The sequence below is a fragment of the Natrix helvetica genome (genome assembly GCF_964273705.1).
Source record: "Natrix helvetica genome assembly, chromosome: 4".
NCBI classification, from domain to species: Eukaryota; Metazoa; Chordata; class Lepidosauria; order Squamata; family Natricidae; genus Natrix; species Natrix helvetica.
The window spans coordinates 141,849,195-141,875,778 of NC_138550.1; the positions used below are offsets into that span (position 1 = coordinate 141,849,195).

Genomic DNA, 26,584 nt, shown 5'->3' on the forward strand with positions numbered 1-26,584 from the left:
CTCTTGCAACTCTAGGACTCTGTGAATGTGTCTTCAGTGGAGGGGGGTTAATCACATTATACAATTTTCACACAGTTTCCATTTTTTCCCTTTTCTGGAGAAAGTTTTAAAGAAGATGGTCGGGCTTTGGCTACAGAGGATTATAGATGAAGCAGAGTTCAGCCAGTTGTGACAGGTTCTGGAGAACCGATAGCGGAAATTTTGAGGGTGTGGAGGGAATGCGGATTTTGCAGTATCCTTCCCCTGCCATGCCCACACAACCGGTAGTAAAAAAAATTTGAATCCCACCACTGAGATGAAGCAAACTGTTTGAATCCCATCCAGTCAGCATTGAAAATTGGGCACTGATGGATGAGTCATCTCCAAATTTGAATGTTACACTGCAGTAGAATCTCCAGTTATTCTTAAGGTATGTATTAAGAGAAGCTGAGTTTAAGAGTCCTTGCACTGCAGAAAGTAGCACAGGCCTGATTTTCCCCAGAATCCCTGAAGCTTTATCTGACCATCCCCAAGAAAATACACAGTTCAGTGAGGGTCTTGTAACAGGTGACTAACAATAAAGCTTCTGCTTGAGATTAGTCACAAGTGGCTCTGTTTGCTTGTACCTGATATGTACTTCCTTGTCCTATTAGAACTCTTAAAGGCACTCAGTATCATGAACAGTGGCATCTGTCTGGTCTACTTGCAAATCTAGGGTTAACCATTTTACAATTGTTCTACTCCTTCCTCAGTGGAATGGGTGAGTCAGTGATTATGAGGAGGAACAGCTATATTCATGGTTGCTGCAGTGTTTCGTATGCTCAAGGCCCATTTTTTTCTTCATGTCATTGAACATTTACATGAAACTGCCAAAAAAGGTAATCTGGTTTTTTGACGTAAAATATTATCTGGTTGAGCCAGAGATTAAGTCAACACTTTAGTAACTGGAGACTGCATGGAACAACAACAACAACAACAACAACAACAACAAAATTAAGCTCTCTAAAGATGACTTGGCTCCTCCCATCGTAAGATGAGTTTGGGTACTGAAATTGTGATGCTGTTGGGTTTAATGCGAGTGCTGGGTACCATTTTAGTGATAGTTAATAATTTTAAAGGTAAAAGGACGTCACGGCTCAGCAGCTAAGATGCTGAGCTTGTCGATCAGAAAGGTCAGCAGTTCGGTAGTTCGAATCCCTAGCGCTGTGTAACCGAGTGAGCTCCCGCTCCTTATCCCAGCTTCTGCCAACCTAGCAGTTCAAAAGCATGTAAAAATGCAAATAGGAAAATTGGAACCACCTTTGGTGGGAAGGTAACAGCGTTCCATGTGCCTTCGGTGTTTAGTCATGACAGCCACATGACCACGGAGACGTCTTTGGACAGCGCTGGCTCTTTGGCTTAGAAATGGAGATGGGCACCGTGCCTTAGAGTCGGAAATGACTAGCACATATGTGCAAGAGGAACCTTTACCTTTACCTTAATAGTTATAAGATGATTATTTGCTATTAGATATTTAAAGTATACCTTCTTTTTTATGTTTCTACATTATACATTATATTGTAGTACATTGTAGTACATTACAGCCTTATATTAAGTAGTATCAACATTGTAAGAACGAACAGAAGAATTTTCTTGTACGCTTCGATTATTTGATATTTTCTTGAACAAACCTACAGCCAAGACTGCCTACTGAATAAAGAACAGGCCTGGCAATCCTGCAAGTTTTCCGAGAATGTGCCAGGCCTGGGACTACTAAGGAATCCAGGATCCTGTGAAGGCAAAACACCACAATGGAACTGAGGCTCAGATATGTTGGCATTCCTTCTGCCATTTCCAGTTAGCTTTTCTTTAAATATATGTATGTATGTATGTATGTATGTATGTATGTATGTATGTATGTATGTATGTATGTATGTATAGTTAATTTAAATCCTCTCAATGACTATTTTAAACTTGGAAGACTGGAAAAACCTCTGGAATGTTTGGATCCAAATAGTCTCCCATCCACTTCATGACACAGATTCCATTCCTCTCCTCCCCGTTTTTTAACTTCCTGATATCAGAGCTCCACATTTGTGGACTGCAAAGCTGCTCCAGATATTTCTCCAAGAGTCAGAAGTGTAGAGTTGATGTTAGTTTCCCTGCTTCAGTCTTGGATGGAAAAAATCCAACCTCTCCTTTGATTCTCTTAAAAAACTTTCCATATAATGCAGTAACCTAGTTTTACATAATTCTCATATATACTTTCTAAAAGATGCTTAAACTTTTCACTTTCCCTTTTAAACATATAGCTCAAAAATGATACTACAGTCATTTAAAAATGCACAAAAAATATGCTAAAACATTTTCTTCCTCCTCCTTATTCTACAGAATTGCAGCTCTTTCAACTAAAACCTTCCTCATCCACAGATTATGGCAAACAAACCAAAGATACTGAAAAACACTCCATTTTTATACAGGCAGGGTATGCTGCTACTGCTTCATACGGGTTCGGGCGATCCTCTAGCTGAGGATCTGCCCATTTTGGCGAACCCACAAATCTCACCCCTGGCTGGCCCCCTCCCACCCCATTCTGCTCCCCCCAGGAGTTTCCACACGGCCCGTTTTGGATGCCAGGTAAGTGGAGCACCTGCGCTGAGGCTCAGGGAGGGTGAAAGAAAGGGGCCTCCTGGAAGTTTCGGAAGACCAGAAACAGGCCGTGTGGCCTCTGGAGGACCTCCGGAGGCCAGGGGAGGCCGTTTTTGCCCTCCCTGAGACTCAAGGAAAGCCTCCAGAGCCTGGGAAGGGCAAGAGAAGGCCCTCCCGGAAGTTCCAGAAGGCTGGAAATGGGTCCATTTCTGGCCTCCGGAGCCCAGGGAAGACCATTGTCACCCTCCTGGAGGCTCGAAAAAAACCTCCAGAGCTCGGGGATGGTGAAAAGCCCCCCCCCTCCATGGTGCAGAAGGCTGACTGGGCCACACCCACCATGGCCACGTCCACCCAGCAACCGGGCAGAGAGCCCGTTGCTAAAATTTTTGAAGCCCGTCCCTTTTGAAGCCCACAGGGACGTTAATTTTAATCGTACAGTGGGCCATCTGTGCTTGTTGATGTCATAAAACAGAGCACCTTAAAGAGTAGTGAATGTGAGACTTGTAACCTTTAATGAACGAACAATCCATTTTTTAAAATACAGCAAGAATCTAACAAAGATCTACATTACCTCAATATGGACTGGCTGCGTTTATTTAATAGCAGGAGGAAAAGTCTTTTATACGGCACTATGGTTTCCCCCCACACACAAATATTTTCCCCCCCTTGCAGGATTACAAGAATCGATTAAACTAACATCGACCGAACTAAAAAAAAAAAAAGAATACTTCAGATTGAGGAGCCAACCAGCCAACATGCTGTGATGCTGTAGCAGAGGTCAGCAATACACCAAGGCCAGAAATTATAAAAAGAAAGCATAACCAGAGCCAACTCTTTTCCCCTTTTGAAAGGGAAAAAAAACCAAAAACATTTGGCCTTTCTGCCAGAGTTGTCAGCACTGAGAGAACAGTACCGGCAGGAACCTCACATTCCTGACCAAGCCCTCTTGTATACAATGCCTCCTGAATGAAAGGAACTAAAGCCCAGCAGAGATAGCCGACTGTCAGGAACCTGCCCTGACGTTAGTACATTGACAGGGTTGCCTTTCCAGGATATCGGAGCAACAACCTGCAGCGAGAGATACTGGATTTTCACAGGCTTCCAGATTGGATGTTTTGCTCTTCAGGTAATTAAACAAGGAAGCAGGGGCTTGAAAGTACAAGACTCAGCCAGTGCGGTGCCTCCAAACTTCTACATATCAACTTCCGCAAGAACTGCCTGAAGCGTCAACATAATCTTCTAGATATGTGTATCCTCTGAGTGACATAGGCGCACACAACTCTCCCTTCACTGAAGCAAATTTGCTAGTTTATTTCCAGAATTGTTCTGAGTAAGCAGCTTTATAATGTCTTTTTTTTAAAAAATTTTTTAAAAAATAGAGAGGTGAAGAAACACTGTATCAACTAGAAATAAATTAGCACTTTAAATATGTAAAAGAGTGAAGAATATGTAAAGTATAAATCATAGGAGTGATCTCTCCTGGGCTGCAAAAATCTGGATGCTTATGCTTAAGAATTAGTGTTCTCATTATCTCTTTGATGCCACCTGGTGGTCATCCATATATTGAACACAGACAGGGTTGTCAGCAGATCATGTTAACTTTAATGGATTTCATTATGGCTTCTTGCAAAGTATCTGCCTCCTTAATTATTGTTAAACTTTATCATAACTAGAGATGTATCATAGGAACAATAATTTAAAGAATCGTTAGGAACAGAACGTAAATACAGAACTTTCCTTTTTTGTTCCAAGTCCGGACCGACCTACAGACCTACCTTCCTACCTACCTACCTACCTACCTACCTACCTACCTACCTACCTACCTACCTATCATCTCTACCGTGTTTCGCTGAAAATAAGACAGGGTCTTATTTCCTTTTACCTTCGAAATAAGCACTTGACCTTATTTTCGGGGAGGTCTTATTATTTTTGAGTTGCAGGAGGTGGCGAGTGTGGTCATGGCTGCTGCTGTTTTGTAATATTTTGGGGGAGGGCTTATTTTAGACATGCATTCAAAAGCCCAATTGGTCTTATTATCCGGGGAAGTCTATTTTGGGGAAATGCACACACACACACACATATGCTGGTCTTGTTGTATTCAGGTATTTTCCTGTGTAAGATTGAGATTGCCTTGGAAACGTTTCAGCGAGGTCTCGCTCGCCATCTTCAGGCTAGAAAGATAGCAGCTCAGACCATGCTTTAAGCCCATAACCCAGCCTGAAGATGGCGAGTGAGACCTCGCTGAAACGTTGCCAAGACAATCTCAATCTTACATGGGAAAAGACCCAAATACAACAAGACCAGCATACATACATACATACATACATACACACACACACACACACACACATACACACACATATCTACACACACACACACACACACACACATATATTGTGAGACCTCGCTGAAACGTTGCCAAGACAATCTCAATCTGGGAAAAGACCCAAATACAACAAGACCAGCATACATACATACACACACACACACACACATATATATTGTGAGACCTCGCTGAAACGTTGCCAAGACAATCTCAATCTGGGAAAAGACCCAAATACAACAAGACCAGCATACATACATACATACATACATACATACATACATACATACATACATACATACACACACACACACACACACACACACACACACATATCTATACACATACACACACACAAACACACACACACACACACACCACAATTTGCTCGTATCCATACAGCAGAGATGTTTAAATTGTTTGATGCAGAACACATGGCTGGCAAGCAACACAGAAGCAAAGACCGGGAAGGCTTTGAAATTGATCTAATTTCCTACTGTTTAAAATGCCATGCGAAATAAAACATTTTTTAAAATTAAAAAGTGAGTAACCTTCTGCTTTGTCTCAAGAATTTGTTGCATAGAACACAGGCCGAAAGACAAGAGAGGAGCAGTACAAAAGCAAGCTCACTTGTCCATGTTCAACACAAAGAACATTAAATGAAAACAACTGACATGCTGCCAAATTCCTATAGAGGCAAAGAGATTCAAATAAATTGATTTCATGCCTCACACTGGCCTGGATCACTGAGCAGTGGTACAATATACTCAGAACTCTGTGTGAGGCAAAGCCTATTAATGGTATCAGACACTTACTATATTACCAAGAAAAATGCTTGCTCTCTCATGCGCACATGTGGCCAAATCTCTCTCTAAAGAGAAGTAGAATATATATATATATATATATATATATATATATATATATATATATATATATATATATATATATATATATATATATATATATATATATATATATATATATACACATACATACATACATACATACATACATACATACATACATACATACATATATATATATATTCCAGTATATATATTCATTTTATAAACTAAGTCTCTTTTCTCCCTTTGCATACATAATATCATCTTACAGGTTAACGTATTTCTTTTAAAAAGTATGAATGTTTTAAAGGCAGTTTCTGTTTTGAAGATGAGTTATGTTATTCCCTACTTGCTCTAAGTAGCATTAAGCTACAAGGCCACTGCTATGGGATTTTACTTCCTTTGATGGAATAGCATTGGAGACTGATGACACCCTACTTATGTTTGCTTTATTTGTAAAAGCAACAAGTCAAACACGAGTGGAAACGAAACAGTTTTCTATGCCAGATATGTTTTCCATGCAACATTCATTTCAGTGAACATGAGATTAAAAATCCTGCTCTGATCCTCTACATGCCTTCAGACATCATTTCTGGAGTTTCTGCTACTACCCTTTCTAATATATGGAGATGTTTTCCCCTTCTCAATCATTAGGCCTATTAATTAAATAATCTAGAAATTACAAATAACAAACTAGCAATCTGTCCTAGAAAGAAAACATTGGGCAGCAATATTTATATGAAACAATAAAAAGGTTATATGTATGAGGTATTAAGGCAACACCATCATAAGAACTTCCAATATGGATCAAAATTTAGATTCACCAACTTCTGGAATTGAGCACATACTCTGGAATTGAGCACAAGGAAACCAGTCCTTCCGAATTTAGAGGGAAACTCAAGTTGTCGTACGTTCAAGAACTACATGAAACAGATCCTGATGTTTATGATCTTGATATGGAGGGTGTGCATTCCATATTATCTTGGATTTAACTATGGAATGGTAACACAAAGGTCCACACTTGCAGGACAAGAAGCCAAACAATAGGACTGTGATGGCATACCTATGGCAAACCAAAGGTGGCGCACAGCGCTCTTTCTGATGGCACACGAGCCATCACCTCAGTTCAGCTCTGCCACGCATGTACACATGCCTCCCACCGGCCAGCTGGTCTTCAGGTCTCTGTCACACATGTGCAAGAGGTGAGATGTCTGCGTGGGGGTTGCATATGCATACATGGGAGCCAGAGTATGTGGGGGGGCACATGTGTGGGGAGCCAGGGCACATGCACAGTGGCCATGCATGCATGCATGGAAAGGCGTATGCATGGGGATGCGTGCACATTGCATTTTGGGGGTTTGGGCACATACACGCGCATTTGCTTGGTCCAGAAAACGTTAGCCATCACTTATAGTGAAGTTCTATTGAAAAATAGAACTTCACTATAAGTATTGGATTTTCACGATATAGTTCTTATGGAAACACTCAAATGTGCTAGCTCTCTGTTTGGTTATTGTTGTGGTTATCATTGCGTCATGTTTTTTCAATGTAGTATAGTTCCTCAACACAATCCATTTTATTCTAAAAAAAAAAGCAACAACACAAACCTGGCAGAATTAGGGTGGGTCATATCATCTCTTAAAGAGATTCCTAGGAGCACCCTAAAAGTTTCCTTTAATTGCTCAGGTGAAAGCACACTAACTACAGCCACAAAACTATGAACACTTCAGTACAGATAATCCTTGACTTACCACAACTGAGCCCAAAATTTCCATTCTTAAGCAAAACAGCTGCTAAGTGAGTTTTGCCCATATATATGTGTGTGTATGTGTGTGTCACGGAGGCTTGCAGAAGCGTTGCTGACAGGAACGATGCATGCCCACGTCCATGTGGGCGTACCATAGCCTGCCCGGGGCACCGGATACTGTTCCAGTACGGTGCTCCGTAGGGCCCACCCGCACTCCTTACCTGTCTTTAAAAAAGGCTTCTGCGCACGCGCATGGCACTTACAGCCCCTGGGCGAAGCTCTGCTGAGCAGCTGGAGTGTCACAGAGGCTTTTGGAAGCGTCGCTGACAGGAACGATGCATGCCCGCATCCATGTGGGCGACGCTGGACCCGTTCCAACCGTACTGGTTGGAACGGGATCCGGAACCCACCACTGCTACATACATACACACACACACACAAACACACACGTCAATTGCCAAGTATCTGAATTCTGATCACATGACTATGGGGATAGTGCAATGCTTGCAAATGTGAAAATGGTCATAAGTCGCTTTTTCAGTGCCATTGTAACTTCAAGAAACCACTAAATACATGATTGTGAGGACTACCTGTACTATTTTACTCAAAACACCATCTATCTCCTTTATTATTCCCTTTTTACATCCATCAAATAGGCTTAGGCTCTAAAACAAAACTTGAATACTCTGAATCTCCAACACCATTCCTCATGGGTTTTGCTATCACATTTATTGTCCTACTCGGATTCTAATCCCTTTTAATATCTATATTTTTTATGAACCAAGTTATTAGCTCACAGATAGGGAATCAGCTAAATATAATAGCACTTAGCAATAGCACTTAGACTTATATGCCGCTTTACAGTGCTTTATAGTCCTCTCTAAGCGGTTTACAGAGTCAGCATATTGCCCCCAACAATCTGGCTCCTCATTTTACCTACCTCAGAAGGCTGAAAGGCTGAGTCAACCTTGAGCGTGATGAGAATTGAACTGCCCACTTGTAGGCAGCTGGCATACTGCAGTACTGCACTCTAACCACTGCGCCACCAAGGCTTGAAAGCCTTGTTCCACATGTAACATGTTTCTGTTGCCAACTTCTTTAAAACTTCTTTTGGAACTGCATTTGTGGGTGAGTTGCTAGGCTTGCAATTAACAATTATCACAATCCACCAGGATACTTAAAGCAATTAAGAAGTTGCTACATGAATACTTGAGCCTAATTCAACCATTATACTACTTTTAAATCTATTATTAATAGCAAAAAGAGCAAAAGCATATGTTAATTTTTCCTAGGGCCACTTATTACTTTTTAGCCAATTGTCTTCTCTTCTGCTGGTCAACTGATCAGAAAAGTTATTGACAGAAAGGGATGAGAAGAGTTGATGTAGATAATTTATTTTAACAATAAGCCCTACATTGCTCATCTCCATATAATAGAAAGAACCATCCATCACCTTGCCCCAGATATCAGTCTTATTTTATCTCACAAACATTTGCCAATACTTGTAGCTTATTTATGTTATATTGTTTATTTGCGCAGTTTGACAGGTCAGCAATGAATAAGGCTATTGCAGTAACTTATTATATAATTAGAAAGTCAGTTTAATGTAGTGGTTAATGGCACCATATGAGAAACTGAAATACTTTAAATTCTAGTCCTGTCTTAGACAGGGAGCCAGTTGGGTGACTTTGAGTTCTCTTTCAACCTTAGAAAAAAATGCAGTGCCACTTCTGCAAATGTTGCCAAGAAAACTGCTTATAGATAACCTGGCAGTTGTCAGACTCAAGTTTGTTTCTGTACTCCAGTTCTCAGAAGAGGTGGGCTACTGGGGGTTCATATGGATCCAGGAGATCCTCTAGCTAGGATTCTGCCCAATTCGGCGAACCCCCAAATGCCACCCCTGGCTGGCCATGCCCACCTCTCCCCTCCCAGAGGCTTGAGGAAAGCCTCCCCGCCCTTCCCCTCCCAGGAGTCTCCACGCAGCCTCTTCATCATGCCAAATAAGTGCGGGGCCCGTGCGGAGGCTTGAGAAGGAGGGAAACGGGCCTATTGGAGGTTCCAGAATTTGGAAATGTGCCTGTTTCTGGCCTCTGGAGGTCCTCCGGAGCCCGGGAAAAGCAGTTTTCGCTCTCCCAGAGGCTTGAAGAGAGCCTTCAGAGTCTGGGGAGGGTGAAAAACGGGCATACCAGAGGTTCTGGAAGACTGGAAATGGGCCTATTTCTGGCCTCTGGGGGGCCTCCGGAGCCTTAGGGAAGCAGTTTTCACCCTACCAGAGGCTCGAGGAAAGGGAGGGCAAAAAAACTTCCCCTCACCCTGGTGCAGGAGGCTGACTAGGCCACCCAGCAACAGGGCAGCAAACCATTGTGGCAATTTTTCAAGCCCACCCCAGGTTCTTAGCATTATCAAATAGCATGGTTAAAAGTAAGGGATAGCAATCAAAAGCTTTTAAGAACATGAGGTTGTCCTACACTCCAAGGCCATTGTCATACTAACACTAACTATATAACTACTAGCAGGAAGCACAACCCAACGGATCCTTGCTCTATCTATGTAAAGGGTCAGGTGGACATATAATGAAAGATCCGTTGTTTAAAACATTACGGAATCTAATAAAATTTGATTTGAATTCTGAAGCAAGCAATCCAGAGTTTGTTATAGCAGAACTAAAAGTTACAAAAAAACCCAAAACGTTTCATGTTCCTCTTTTCTTCAAATACTGTTTTCCAGCTGAATTCTTCTTATTTTTAATATATGTTTTATATAATGTGTTTACTCTATTTTGTTTGTACTTCTGAATTTGGCCACTAGCCCAGTATTTTCTTATAGTCAGAGAAAGGAAGTTGAACAGAATAGTCACCTCTTTAATTGTTCCATTTCAATCTGACTTACACAAACAAATGAACTGCAACTGAGCCAGAAATCAGTTATACTTAGAAGCACTGATTTTATGTACACTCCTGTAATATGGGAATATGGTGCGCTCCAAATATTTTTGCAAAACAACTACATTTAGCTTCAACCAGCATGATCAATGCTTTTCAGTATTTCATTAAATCCCCATGCTTGCAAAAACAAAGAAAAGATGTACCACAGGCCAGGGCACATATATTCTAGTTTGTTTAGAGATAACAACAAACTGTGATTTGGCACTGAATAGGCCTTGGGTTTAGCTTGTCCACAAAATCAAGCTGTCCAAGAGAAATCAAAGATATGACAAGAGAGGTCAAGAGAACATACAATCCACTTCAGTTACTCCAAAGCAAGGTTTGCTATATAATCTGGATTTCTAGAAATGTAATTTTAAAATAAAATAAAAAATCACAGATACAAGATGTGGGCAATTTTCTTTCTACATTTATTTTTCTTGCTAATCACACTGACAACTTGAATCAGCTTTGCTTCATTATTTTGTTTTGTAATGTGTAGATAAAGGGGGATAACTGCTTATCCCTATATTATTGTTCATCGCTAACATTTTAGAGAATTAGGACAACATCCAACTGACATAGCAAGGACATAATTCACTCTTGTTTCTGTGTATTTCTGTAAAATAAATATGCGAAGGGAAGTTACTCAATATAATTATACCAGTAATTACTTAAAATTGAAAGTAAAATTACTATATAAAATGTGGGCTTCAGAAGTAATACTAAAGGATGACCTAACATAAGAAAAAAAATGGTTGAATGGGGTGATTACTGGCAGTAATTTCTGTGTACTAAATTGGATATTTTTGCCTATATGTAAATGCGATGATACAGCTAGTTTGGTCTAGTGGTTAAGATTCCAGGCTAGAAACCAGGGGACTGTAAATTATAGTCCTGAATTAGGTACACAGGCCAGCTGGGTGACTTTGAGTCAATCCCTCTCGGGCAGCCCCCAACATCAGACTCTGGCAATAAACTAGTCAGTCAATTCCTGTTGACCAATCAATCAATATAATGACTAATTTTATCCTTATCTCTGGGAAGATGTATAAATCATGACTACAATTAATTTCTTAAGCAACTTTGAATACTAGTCTTCCAAAGCACTTTGAAATATTGTTAGATATCTATTCCAGAAGTTGAAACAAATGTCAATCAACTTTAAACAAATATAAGCATCAACAAATCAAAACAAGTAAGAAATTAAAATGATCAGTAAATGCAGCTTATATAAAGTATAGGAATTCCTATACAGCCGGATGAACCTTTTATTAGGGGTCTAGGCAGTCCTGAAACCTCAACAAGGTGCATTCACGCCACACTAAGTCATAAATATTGACTTCTGTGATTGCTATATCTTATGCTGTTATGTGTGCTGTATGCCTAAATGAAACTAGCAAAAGGGTGTTCCATAGTTCGTTGTAGGTTTGCTTATGAAAATACTGCCTGGTTAATTACAAGTGGAAGTATTTTTCAAAATTGATTGCACTTCTATCCCAAGTATCCCTTGAAGGAAATTGGGATATTAATGTAATAATTAATCTAAGCTTTTTAAATATGTTAATTCTATGTTCATTGGTGATGTGTGACAAGTAAATTAAACTTTTAAATTGAAACAGTAATAAAAATTATTATTGTTGACCAATGGTGGGTTTCCATTTTTTTTACTACCGAGTTCGCGCATGTGCATACGCAGAAGCGTCCGGGAAGGTGGGTGGAGCCTCCCGGAGCAACCCACCTCTGTTGTTGACATAATGATCTTTCTCCTGAACAAGCTGATGTAAATTATAACACAATAGTAAAGAGGCAGTTTGGTGTAGTCATTAAGGCAACAGACTAGAAACTCAGAGACCGGGAGTTCTTGTCCCACTTCAAGCATGAAGCCATCTGGGTCAGTCTCTCTCTCTCTCTCTCAGTTCCCAGGAAGCAGGCAATGCCAAACCGATTCTGAAAATATTGCCAAGAAAATTGCAGGGACTAATCCAGGCAGACACCAGAAGTCAATACTGACTTGCCTACACACACATACAATAAATAAAATTCCTATATTGGGATTTTAATTCTCATTATTCTCCAAATTGCTTATAATTATGTCCCCATTTTGGGTCTCGCCAAGCATACGTGTTTTACTCTTGTCGCCATATCCCTGTAACGTGGCTTGGCTAAGAATGTAAGAGCTCTATAGTTGAGTAGGGATGTGAAACTGGTTCTCTCTGATCCTCAACACAATGCCTATCTTATTATTTTTTAAAGAAGCAGAATAGAAATGGAAACCCTTCCAAGAACCGCAGTGGACAAGTAGTTTAAGAGTGTAACCATTTTATTTCACCACTGAAAGTCTGACTAAAAGGTAAAAGTAAAGGTAAAGGTTCCCCTCGCACATATGTGCTAGTCGTTTCCGGCTCTAGGGGGCGGTGCTTATGTCCGTTTCAAAGCTGAAGAGCCAGCGCAGAAGACTCCGTGGTCATGTGGCCGGCATGACTAAATGCCGAAGGCGCACGGAAAGCTGTTACTTTCCAACCAAAGGTGATTCCTATTTTTCTACTTGTATTTTTACATGCTTTCGAACTGCTAGGTTGGCAGAAGCTAGGACAAGTAATGGGAGCTCACTCCGTTATGCAGCACTAAGGATTCGAACCGAACTGCTGAACTGCTGACCTTTCTGATTGACAAGCTCAGCGTCTTAGTCACTGAGCCAGCAACCTTACTTAACCGTTTTACTGGTCTCTGAGGAACTAATGCTGATATATCAGGCTTGTTTCATCTCTGTTTTTCATTAGCAAGCAGATGAAATCTGATACTTAAATCACACCATTGAAAGGGCAACTTCTTTAAAAATGTAAAGGAAATACATCCATTAAGCCAAACCTTGGAGGAAGGCTGCTGCTATATGCATTGTTCTTTCCTGACATGATTTTCAAAGGCAGCACTGCTTCTCAATTTGTTTGAAAAATTTTAGTTCAGTTTAAGATCAGTGGCCAAATTTCCAATCTCATAAGTGCCTACTAATGAGTAGATGCTTTTAGATAGTGACAAGCAAACTAGAGATTGTGCAAAAACAGAGCAACTTATTTTGCAGTCTAGAGATGGGAAGGGGGAAGGATTGTGTTTTAGCCTTTAAGGATGGAAGGAAGTGTGGCTATGGGTTTTCGATTTTTTTCAGACAGTGTAACTTCTTGTAACTTATTTTTTAAAAAAAACTATTCTGGAACCCCTGATCAAGGGGGAAAACTCTAGGGACATATAATTGGCTATCTTCCAATGAACTTTTTCTTTTAAACTTAGAAGACCATCAATCTTTAGCAGAATCCTAGTGCTTTGTGGAACCCAATTTGAAAAATTCTGTCGTTGTCAGAGAATAGGAAAACAATATTTGTACTTTAAAAAAAAAGTTTTAAATCCCCCCTTAAAAAAAGACTTTAAGATCATGGAAGGAAATATACAAGGCAATTTATTTATTATCTGGCATGATATATAAATTGCCCAATCTCAATGTATGCTTACAAAAATTATAACCGCAAACTGTAATAAAATCGAATTAAAACTACAAGCAAAACAAAACTCTTAAAAGCCAATGAAAACAATACACCTATCTCCCCGCCCAGTTACAAAAAGAAAAAGAAAGAAATGGGTCCGAGACAAATCTTTCCACAATCAACTGGTCCATGTGCAGGGCAAGTGGTACAAAATACAAGGTAGTGCCTACAATTCTGTAATTAAACACTAGGCCCATGATGGTGAACCTGTGGCACGGGGAGCCATTTCTAAGGGCACGCAAGGCATTGCCCTGTCAGCTCCAGCAGGCATGTGCATGCTGGCCAGCTGATTTTCAGCCTTGATTTTCAGACGTTTTTCACCCTCTGGAGGCTTCAGGGAAGCCTCCTGAAACCTCCAGAGGGAGAAAAATGGCTCAACAAGCAACCCGAAACTTCCGGTTTGCATGTTGGGATGTTTTTCGCCCTCCCCAGGCTCCTAGAAAACCTCTGAAGCTTTGGGACGGTGAAAAGCGGACTTACCGGGCCCACCATAAGTCAGAAAATGGGCCGTTTCCAGCCTCCGGAGGACCTACGGGGGGAGTGGGGCAGGCCATTTTCACCCTCCACTGCCTCCAAGAAAGCCATGCACGCATGCACGGGACAATGGGGTCACATACACTTGCGCAGGGGGCACGGCATGGGGTGGCATTAAATTATGGAGGTCGGCATGCGAGTGAGCGAAATAGCGTGTGCGTGTGTGCTTTTGGCACCCAAGACGAAAAAAGTTCGCCATCATTGCACTAGGCTTTCTATGTGGGTAAAAAAGATTGGTCTATCATGGGTTGATTGCTGCAGCCCTATGAACACCCCTCAATAACATTAAATTATTTGTATGGCGAAACCCCTGTGAAATAACCTTTGAGAAAAAAAAACCTGAAAAATGTGACAAGGCAACCTCCAATTTGCTACTGAATTTTAGAGGCATGATGGCAGGGAGATCTAGGCATGTCTATGGTCTGAAAGTTGCCAAAATTTATTTTAAAATTGAGGTTTTGTTGACCTTCCAATTCAAAACTTTCTGAAATTTATTACAATCCACATAAACCACTTGATTTTCAAACACACCGATTCACTAAAAGAGAAACAAAGATGTATTTCATTTTGCCCTGAAATAAATGGGATTTAAAGCACTCCAGCAAAAAAAGAAAAAGTTTAAAAACTTTTGCAGAATTTTACATGATGGCAGAAAGCAAATATTCCCCAAAGAATCAGGCTTTGGGAGATGAGAAGACAGCTATAAGTTCAGGAGAAGATTCTTGTTGGTAATTTTGGTAGTTGTAGTCCCAACACTTCAGTCAAACACCAATTAGGGAATAAGACACAAGACGTTTTGTACATGAGGCAAAATATGAACATACTGTATACCATTTGGGAAAAAAAAACATTTGTATGCTGGTCAAGTAAAATGATGGTGAAGATTTAGTAAGAACTGGTCTGATTGAAATAAACATACTTTATGTAGGACTTCATGAAAATAAATGATTCCCGACTTCCCTTTTTGTAGAGTCATGGCCAAAGGAAGTCTTCATAGCCCAAAAGGCAGAAAAAAGCTAAATTTTATCATGGATTGCTTCCAAAACCCAAGACTGCCATTGCAATGGAAGTACCTTACACCTCGTCTACTTTATCTACCTATATAGATCAAATGGTACATTCAAAATATTGTTGCCCTTTCAACTCCTTTAGAATCATTCATTAGAACTCAAAGACATATTTGCAAGAATGTCAAAAAATATCTAAATCATAAAATGATTCCAACTTTAAAAGCAGTGTTGATGCTACGTTAAAGTATATTGTCTACAACTCATTCATTAGTGCCACTGGATCTATTTCTGAATAAATGGTTAGACATGTATAGGTTTAAAGAGCCATTCATATACATTGAAAACTACAATATCTATGTGATAAGGAGGGAAATATGCCATCTAAAACATCCCACACGTACATATGCCACCTGCCACTCAAAGCATTCCTGTTCATTTTGTGGGCACATATTGGATCCAATATTGATACACTAAGCATAAAATAGTCTTTAAGCCTTCATACTTTCTTCACTGCTATGCGATATAATTGGAACTACCTTTAAGAACAGATGTGTAGCACAGTGGTGGGTTTCAAATTTTTTTAGAACCTCTTCTGTAGGTGTGGCCTGCTCTGTGGGAGTGGCTTGCCAGCCATGTGGCCGGGTGGGAGTGGCTTGTTTAGCAACCAAAATGTTGGCTCAGAAACTCTGGCATTTGAAGCACGCAAGTCTTAAAGCTGTCAAGTTACAAGACCCTTGCTCCCCTAACCCTTTAGAAAAAAAAAAACCCAGGGGTGTTCAAACATGACAGCTTTAAGACTTGTGAACTTCAACTCCCAGAATTCCTCCTCCTGTCATGTTGCCTCAGGAACTCTGTCACTGAAGTGTGCAAGTCTTAAAGCTGTCAAGTTACAAGACCCTTGCACCCCTAACTCTTTAGAAAAAAAAACTTCCAGGGGTGTTCAAACTTGACAGCTTTAAGACTCGTGGACTTCAACTCCCAGAATTCCTCCTCTCGCTCTTCATCTTGATGATGTGCGGACGGGCGGGGGGAGGGAACTGGAACCAGTTCTAAACGGCACTGTAGATTTGTGGAACCTCTTCTATAGAAGAGGTTAGAACTGGCAGGAACCCACCTCTGGTGTAGCACCATCTTTTTAAACTGTTTTTCAATTATTCCTTAAGAACCCCCTTTTCAGCTTTTTTATTTCCTAAACGATCTAGGTCAGTGATGGCTAACTTTTTTATTGTTGGGTGTCAAAAATGTGAGGGCACACAACCCCTCCGCGCACCACTCGTCTCCAAGTATTTCCTCTGGGGGACCGGGGAAGTCCATTTTCGCCCTCCCCAGGCTCCAGGAAAGCCTCCAAAGCCTGGGGAGGGCAAAAAACGGGCCCAACCGGCCAACCAGAATTTCCATTGGCCTGTTGGCCCCATTTTTGCCCTCCCCAGGCTTCGGAGGCTTTCCTGGAGCCTGGGGAGGGCAAAAACGGCCTCCACGGTCCTCTGGGAGACTGAAAATCAGCTGGCCGGTGTGTGCATGCATGTGCATTCGTGCTGGAGCTGATGACTCACGTGCCAACAGATATGGCTCCATGTGCCACCTATGGCACCCGTGCCATAGGTTCACCGTCACAGGTCTAGGTTCTCATTTTACTGACCTCGCAAGGATGAAAGGCTAAGTCAACCTTGAACCGGACAAATCGAACTGCTGGCAGTTGGCAGAATTAGCCTGCAATACTGCATTCTAACCACTGTGACATCACAGCTCTTAAAATTAAGCCAAGAATAGCTTAAATAATCACCTTTTCTCCTGCAGTCTCTCATCTTTTTTGTTCCTTGGGGAGAGGACCTAACAGACTTAAACTTTGATTGCATCAGGATATCACACTTATCTATAGTTTGACTTAAAAGCAAATCAGCAGAATGCTAAGATACACTGCTCAGACTGTACCTGATGGCTCTTTCCCACAGGGAAGTGCATTTAAAACCCTGCTTAGGCCTTTATTTTTCTTTAGCCTAGCCTGAAAACTGGGATTTGCGTGGGAGAGGGGGGGGGGGCAGGAAAAGAAGCAATAGAGAGAAAGTCCGATTGTATATGGATACTGTTGAAGTTTAAATCCAAAATTGGAGGGGAAGAAATTGCAGGCAGGGGCAAAGTGTCTTCTTCCCCTCAATTGGGCATTTCACTCATTTGAGATAAAAGTAAATGGGGCATTTTCTTTTATGGATTTTCTTAAGTTTGCCATCTACAATCTGAAAGCTTTATAATGTTAGATACCAAATAATTTAGGAGGAACAGAAAACATATAAGATAACAAGGAGATTTAAACAGTTAAGAAACAAGACAAAAAAAATCATTATTTTTCTTCTCAAAAACAGCATGTTGAATTACAAATCTGTTCCTTACCTTGGCAAAATTCAAAGTTCCCTTTTTTCCGGCAGTCACCTATTACTAAACTCAGTGCTCTCCAAGTGTTTCTTTTGACAGATATCATTTTCCACCAATCTTCCTGCTAATTTCCTCTCTCCTTTTCTGACTGGGACAGCTATTACGTTCACCAGTCCAGTGATCAATCTTTTCTATTGACAACAACAAAAGGGGGGAAAAAACAAAAACGCACATATCACAGCCAGTCTGAAGCACAAAGGCCTTCTGTTTACATGTTAATACTAGATGTTTTTTTAAAAAAAATAATTAAAAAGAACAAAAGGCATAATCCTAAAGGCAATATTGCATTGTATTTACAATCCGAACCCAATACATTAGTAAATGTTTAAGTCTGTAGGAAAATGCAAAAAAATGCTGAATGAGTAATAAAGTCAATTATATATAGCTTGCAACTATGAACTCCTTCAAGTTGATAATTTATAGCCTCATTCCAGCCACCGCTGTAACAATATATTACTAATGAGATATGTTTTATATGGCCACACTGATGGCTGGATTACGCTTCAAATTACTAGTCTGGAGGACCTCCAAGATTTAAGTGAAATCAACTGTTTATAGAAAAACCAAGGCATCTGCTACATCCTGGGTCAGTCTATAAGGCTCAATTATCTACTCAGCCTTCCAAAAGTCCAAATAGATGAAATTTTCTTATCAGTGGTTACCTGGTCCTTTTTAATTACTGTGCAAAAAGCAAGGGACTAAATCTGAAGCTTTTGGGATTCGTGTCATGGACTCTGTTGTTTACATCATCTCCTGCAAAATTATATATTAGATTCGAATTTCCAAATCAAATCTAGTTCTCCAACCACCTAAAAGGTAGCAAATTTGTTCCTTTGGCTGATTTTTTTAAATTGGTTTCAGTGATATAAGATAAGTGAAATGCAGTAAATCATGTTGGGTACCATTGGAAAGATATTCTTCAGCCCAGCAAACTGCCATACTAATATCTCTTTGATTTAAAGAGATATTATATCATATAATATCCCAATAATTTCATAGCCCAATAATTTCAATTTGTGCACCATCAAGAAAGGAGGCTGCCCACTGGAAAACTGCTTGTTCTCATCCTGCCTCTTTGCAATCAGGATCTGCTAGAACTAAAATATGAGATTTGAAATGATTGATAAATGCCAAGCACCAAAGTAAGCAACACAGCAAAATTATCTGGTTTCAGAAGATCTCTGCATGAAGCTTCTTTCTTCTGTTCCAAATGTTAAGCAAATGTTCCAAAGGGATTAAGTATTTCTTAACATAATTCTCATTCCACTTGTGTGGACTCTTAGCAAGATGTCTTTTAGACTATGCTCTAACCTTAAAGTTTCTTTAAGAGCTTCTGCACCAGAGACAAATTTCTTGTGTGACTCATCACACTTGACCAAATAAAGCTATTATATTCTGTACTGTTGTCTTCTGTTTTCTTTTTAAGATTGTTTTAGGGATTTATTTTTTAGTTTGTTCAATAACAAAACAAAAAGCTGGGTTCCTAAGTTTTTTAAAACTGCCTCTGTTAACTATAGTCAGGGGTGGGTTCCGGCAGGTACTATTGCTGGTTCGCTCATGTATGCACTGAATGCATGTGCAGTGCAATTTAAATTGTTCTCTGCATGCACGGAATTGAAAAACAAGATGACGCTGCCTATGGCATTATCCGGAGAACTAGTTGAGGGGGTGTGGTAGCCCTGGATCGCTGCCGGTTCCAATCGAACCGGTAAGAACCCACCACTGACTATGATGCTTACTTTTCTGATACTACACCCCCTAATACTAGTCAAAGGATGCATATATTGTCTTAACAAAGTGAAATCTACAGCGGGTTATAAACAGTCACTTTCTATTGATAGAATCAGTTACTAACTCTATTATCTTCAGCTAGGAAGAAATTCTTACCAGAAACTCTAGTGGATCATTGACAGTGATTAAGGACAGTGCAAAGATAGGGTGATCAGTTTAGGCAGCTTCTTGGGATTCTACATATTCTTTCAATGATACGAGCCTTTACAGTTTAATTTAAAAACCCTGCATAAAGCTTTACATGTTTGTAAGTAAATGGAATTACCTACAAAACGTCTTAATGAGTAAAATGCACTAACTAAAGAGGAGGGGAGGAAACTCTTCAAGGACAACTAAGCATAAAGGGAAAATAATATTAAACTAAGCAGATACAACAGGCTTGTTCAAAGTACTCCAAGTGAATTATCTCAGAGACAATTACAATCAGCTCAGACTGGGAATAGGGCTACCATGAATGGTCCAAGGATTGCCAATGAAGTCACCAAGGTTCAACCAGACCGTGAAGGAAACTTTTTTTTTTTAGATAAATGGAAATATAAAACCTGCACCTTCTCTCTGTTTCATTTGCTTTACTTCTGCATTTTCCTAATGTAATTTATCACTATGCATTTGTTTTGCAAAACATCAAGGTAACACGATGTTACAGAAAATGTCTGTCTGTTCTGTGTAATGTTATCACGCAGCCAGCCTGGTGTAGTGTTTAAAACAATAGGATAGAAACCAGGAGAGGGGAATGTCTCATCTTGCCCTAAGCACAAAGCCTATGGGTGATCCTGAGCCAGACTCTCAATCCTAGGAAGAAAGAAATCCTAGGAAGAAAGAAATCCTAGGCAAACCACTTCTAAAAATACTGCCAAGAAAACTGCAGAAACGTGTCGAGGCAGTCAACCAGGAGTCAAAAAAAAAAAATGATTCAAAAATTTGTGCACAGCCCTCTACACACAGACAGTATAAGCAAGCCACTCCTAGTTGTGAGAATTTCCAGTTGTATTTCATCAAACTGCAGTGTAATGCTGCAGTTTGAAAAAAGGCAATTGGTCTTGGCTCCATAGAACACAGAGGACAAGAAAGGGAAAAAAAGAAAGACAGACTAATACCAGAAAAAAATAAAAAATTGAGAAGAAGGAAGGAGGGAAGGAAAGAGTTTCAGGAGCCATGATTTCCTTGTGTTCCCTCCTCTGCATTCTCAAGGGACTTGATTAAAAAAAAGCGTCCTGTTGAAAAATTGGTAGGAAAAAAAAGAAATCCAATTCACCACCAGATTCTGTCATATCAAGTTTGTTGTTGTTGTTAGTTGCGAAGTCGTGTCCGACGCATCGCGACCCCATGGACAATGTTCCTCCAGGCCTTCCTGTCCCCTACCATCCTCTGGAGTCCATTTAAGCTCAGGCCTACTGCTTCGGTGACTCTATCCAGCTACCTCATTCTCTGTCGTCCCCTTCTTCTTTTGCCCTCAGTCTTTCCCAGCATTAGGCTCTTCTCCTTCCTTCTCATTAAGTGACCAAATTATTTCAGTTTCATCTTCAGGATCTTGCCTTCTAAAGAGCAGTCAGAGTTGATCTCCTCTAGGACTGATGGTTTAATCGCCTTGCAGTCCAAGGGACTCGCAGGAGTCTTCTCATGTTTAGTGAGGGACAGATTGTATCTTAGATAAAGGTGGAAAAACTGGAATCAGAAAGCCCCCCACGCACCCCAAGCACGTCCGTGTGTGCGCACACGCACATATACAGATGTGTAAAAAAATATTGGCAAGTGAAAATCAATCCATTCACTTTCTTGGAAATCATTTGGAACCGATTACACTCTGGCCTAGTAGTTCACAGTTTTGTGCTCATGGATACCATATCTGAGGTGTCAGGGCTAAATTATCAATCAATGTTTCCTTTGCAAGCAAATTTCTAAGTTTTAATGGAAGTTAAATATTTATAAAAACAAATCAGCCCACAAATGAGATATTTTCCAGGTTTTTAATACAAGAGTAACTTTTTATATTAAAAAAAACCTTTTATATTGTTATAACATTTTAAAAACTATTTTATTAAACTTAGAGGCAGCATGTTTTGTCAAACTAATATCTGTCAGCTACAAACCCATATCCTTAAACCATGCAACCTCAGAAGAATAATGTTTATGCTTTGGGATATCAAGAATTATTTTGAATCAGATAATTTATTTTATGCAACAATTATCATTTGACTAATAGGTTCCCCAGATCTGTTTAATGCAAGAAAAGGGGTTAGCAGATGGCAAATTATAAAAATTATGCAAAATCGCTATCAAAATAGTGTTCTGAGATCCAAAGCAGAATATAAAGGCTATATGTTTAATTATACTGATTCATGCAAATTACAAAATAACTCTTACAGACATTTACAAATATTTGAAAACAGTTTTAAAGGAACATAATTTCTCTACATTTTTGCAAGTTTACTAAACAAAACATTTAATGTTTAATGTAGCTATATTTACTTATTTATTGAAAATGTATCCCACTTTTTCATTGTTTGAATACCTACAGTTTTTTTTAAAAAAAATACAAAATAAAAGAATTAATTATATAGAGGATACTGCAAACTAAAGTACTAAAATTGTTTAAATGACACACAGTAGCTATTTGCAAAGAATAGCAATAGCACTTAGACTTATATACTGCTTCACAGCCCCTCTATAAGCGGTTTATAGAGTCAGCATATTGCCCCCAACAATCTGGGTCTTCATTTTACTGACCTCAGAAGGCTGGAAGGCTGAGTCAACCCTGAGCTGGTGAGATTTGAACTGCCAAATTGCAGGCAGCTAGCCATCAGCAGAAGTAGCAGTACTGCATTCTAACCACTGTGCCACAACAGTTCTGGTGCGGTGCATTAGAGGTGGACTTCAACTTACAATCAGTCACTTAGTGATCATTGGAAGTTACAATAGATCTACCTGGGAGTTACTTATAAACCAGATTTCAAATTACAAGGTTGATGTAGTCAAATGACCACACCTCAGGCATTAACAACTGGGCCACATTGACAGCCATTTGCAGCAGGCATGAAATCCTCTTATCTTCGCTACCGGTTCACGTGCGCAAAGCGTGCATGATGACGTCAAGGCGGGTGGGCAGAACCTCGCACCGCCACCACTACTGGTTTGCCCGAACTGGTGTGAACCAGTAGAATACCACCTCTGATTTGCAGTGTCCCGCAGTCACATGAGCTTGTTTTATGATGGTTTTGCCAAAAACCGGCATTTACTTTTGATAGAAAGCCATGGGCCAATTCAGTATATAACTCTGGTGTTCAGCTTACAACCACTTGCAAAACAATATAAAATCTGGTGAGTCACACGGATGACCAAATTTACAACTCTCATGAGTTACAATAGAACCTGATTGGCAGGTTCCATTTCAGTCATAACACTCATACCTACAAACATATTTCTATTCAAGAACCAGAGTTCAAATTATTGAATTTGCATCCCGTCTTTTTATCAAGAAAAATATCCTAAACATAAATATGAAGAACGTATTTACAGTTCAATAGCACTGATCTTTTACATCTGTGTAAGATTGACTGGGTCATTCAAGTACCCTCCCTATAAGTCTACTTGGAGTAAGTTCCATTACATTTAAATGGTTTTACTCCGTGCAAGTGGATATATTACAACTTAAGTATTCTTTTAATGAATATTCTGCCTTCTAAAGTACTACTAAAATATCATTTTAAATTATAGTCATAGTAGCAGCAGTAATAATTATAAGAATTTTAAAATATACTTCAAAAGTCTATATATTTCTATCTTTCTTTCTATTACATCTAAAAATGAAACAGGCGAGGCAATATACGGTACTATTTTTATTACTTAAGGTGCAATCTTGAAACTAAAATGTCTGGACCAATTTAAAATCCAGCCAAAAGGATTTTAAACTTTTAACAATTTGTATGTCTCCCTAAGAATATTATTCAAAAAGCTCATTGTGTTGCATAACCATGGAAATGCTGAAAACATACATTTCCAAACAAATATTACTTTTTCTCAATGGTATGAAGTAATTAAAGCCATATGTTTAAATCTGTGATCCGTGCAGTAGTTCAAGCTGTAGCTAATAGAAAATACAGAGAATGAACTCTGCCATATAAAAGATTCTTGTTACAGAAATATAATGTAAAAATCAGATGCAGACAGAAACCCTTAATCACAGATTGGAATGTAATCACCGGCATGCAGAATAGTTTTTGATCAACCTTAACCATATGCGAAATGTATTTATTTTTCACAGAATGCAGTAAGTAGAGCGTGCCTTCTATTTGTAATCAGTTAACCTTAGAGGAAAAATACTTTTATCTTATTCCTTCCACTCCCTTGTAAGATATTCAGCCAAGGTAAGGTTTTAAGAAGAGGGGATGCTGGGGCTTCCCAATCATTCTTGCATCAGTTTATCTTTCAAAGTATTAAATAGGATGTAAAGATTACACATATTGAAATCAATGTAAAAGAAAATCAAAGGCAGTTACCAATTCCTGCATTGCTTGCTTGCTTGCTTAGGGTCAGGAATCCCTTCATCACCTAAGCATACCCAGGATTACATTACCATTGGAAAAGAGAGAGCAATTTGTTCAGCAACAGCAAATCACATGAGAAATGCATCAGACTTGCCAGATAGATTACTCTTGAGCCAAAACTGCTGGCGCATAATTAGCAAAATTTTCATATCCCATTTTTTAAAACCTAAGAGGGACAAAATTATACTAGTAGGACTGTTAATACTTAGTCATTTGTCGGTGTTGTCATTCTAACATTATCAGATCAAGAGTATTATTGAGTAAATAAAAAATAAATAAATACAGCTGTTGAATATTGCTATAAACCTTAGTCCCAGGAATGTGTACATTTGATTTGTATTCTGATCTCTAAGTTTGATAAACTGTAAATATTAATTTTAATTCCTTTTCTGGAATAGCTATTAGGAAATTTCAGGATTTTACTTTAATCATCTACAGTTTATTTTTTTTACTTGAATCCTGAAAGCTGGTTTCTCTTAACTACAAATAGTCCTTTATTAGTGACTGTTCCCACTTAGGATGGTGATAAAAAGGTAATTTACAATTACTTCAAATTTACAATTTACAATTTTACCAATAACTCCTCACATTTACAATTTTCAGCTGTAAAGCAAAGATAAATTGAAGTAAAATTGTAAGCACCGTTTCACTTAGCAATCATTTCGCTTAAGGACTGAATTGTAGTCTCAAGTGTGGTCGCTAAACGAGGACTACTTGTACAATTCAATTAAACAAGCCAATATTGATCCAAACCTTGATGAAACATTTATTTATTATATATAATACATTAACTTTAAGGATTCCATTTTTATTCTTGGCTACTGGACTGTATAGTTACTGCTTTCTGTCCAATAGATATGGAGGGAGAGATGCAAACTCTTGATCATGTGACATATGCAGAGGTCTGGGACAAAAAATTATATATTCATTAGAATGTACAATTGACTATCAATCTCTGCTTGTACAACATTACTTAAGGGATGTTCATCCTGTTCAATACTAATGCAGCTAACCATATTTAACATTATGTAACTAGAGCCGGATTAGGACAGATATTGGCAAAATGTACTATCCAACGCAAAGGAGAAACAATCCAATAATATAAATAGAAGTAAAAATTCTCGGATTGATCTGTATATAATATGTACTGTATGCACATTCAATTTTATTCTTTCTCTATTTTTAAATTGTGCTTAAATACAGACACCATGTACAGGTACATATCTGTAAAATGCCAACAAGAAGCTGATTGCTGGTTATCCCCACTGATAACTCAACTGTGAATATTTCTGAGCAAATATTATTAGAAGCAAATCCTCATAACCTGTTAGGAACACTAAGAATATTCCTAAATTAGGCATTCCTAGTTGTGATAGATGTACAGGGCCTTCATTTTATTTGTGTTCTTGATTTTGTTGCATTTTCAATTTTTCGTCAAGAAATATTGTCTAGATCTTTCCCCTATCAGAGATTATTTCATATTTTTATTGCTTCAGTAGGTTATTGTGTATCTTTTTAACCAGTCAACCTCAGATCAAAATCTTTCGCGAAAAGAATCCCTCAATCTTTCTTATACACACACACACACACACACACACACACACACACACACATATATATTTTCAATGTGATTTTCCAAAACAGAAATTCCAAATCTAAAGTCTAGTGTGAAACTATGGGCTGTAGCCTGGATATCCACAGCCTCCCAAATTTCAAACATCTGCAGTATATTGCAAAACTTTGCAAAAGTGCTTTCATGATGGGCAATTAAAGTGTAAATGTGATAAAATCTGCACTATAAGGCCTATATCAGAATGTCTGGTTTTTTTTTTTCAAAACTAACTACAATTTATTTCCCGCCATATGAATGAATGGAAGCCATCAATGTACAGTAAAGAAAGTAGGAAATTCATAAACAGCAAGAAATATTTAATTCTGATTACCAGCAATCTGGAACAAGAATAGCACATGTTTTAAAACGAAGATCTGTTTTTCAAAATATTACCAGGCCATCACATGGACTTGGACATGAGTTGATGAACTAAAGGAGCTACTATGATCCCATCACACAGAGCTTTTTATTCCTTCCTATTAAAATTGTATCACAAAGCAGAGATACAAAAGTAGTAAAGGAAGTAAAAAAAAACAAAGCACAATGCTTACTACAAAATAAAACGTTTGCATGCCAAAGTCAGCCAAAATTTATGGAACCAACTTCATTTTGACTACATACCTGTACCCTTGGGGTTCCCCTCCCTAGTCATTTAAGAATGTAATAGATCTTATAGGG

General features: G+C 39.0%; 1 protein-coding gene across 4 annotated transcripts in view; it reads right to left on the reverse strand.

Moving 5' to 3' along the window:
• The window catches only part of RUNX1T1 (RUNX1 partner transcriptional co-repressor 1), a 158,477-nt gene that overhangs the window by 113,688 nt on the left and 18,205 nt on the right, over positions 1 to 26,584 (reverse strand). For 3 of the 4 annotated variants that reach the window (XM_081950836.1, XM_081950837.1, XM_081950842.1), the window contains exon 2: positions 17,918 to 18,090. The exons of the other annotated variant lie outside the window; for it this stretch is intronic. In XM_081950836.1, the coding sequence (XP_081806962.1) occupies positions 17,918 to 18,005 (88 nt within the window). In that variant the 5' untranslated portion in view covers positions 18,006 to 18,090. The remainder of the gene's footprint in view (positions 1 to 17,917; positions 18,091 to 26,584) is intronic. 4 annotated transcript variants of the gene reach the window in all.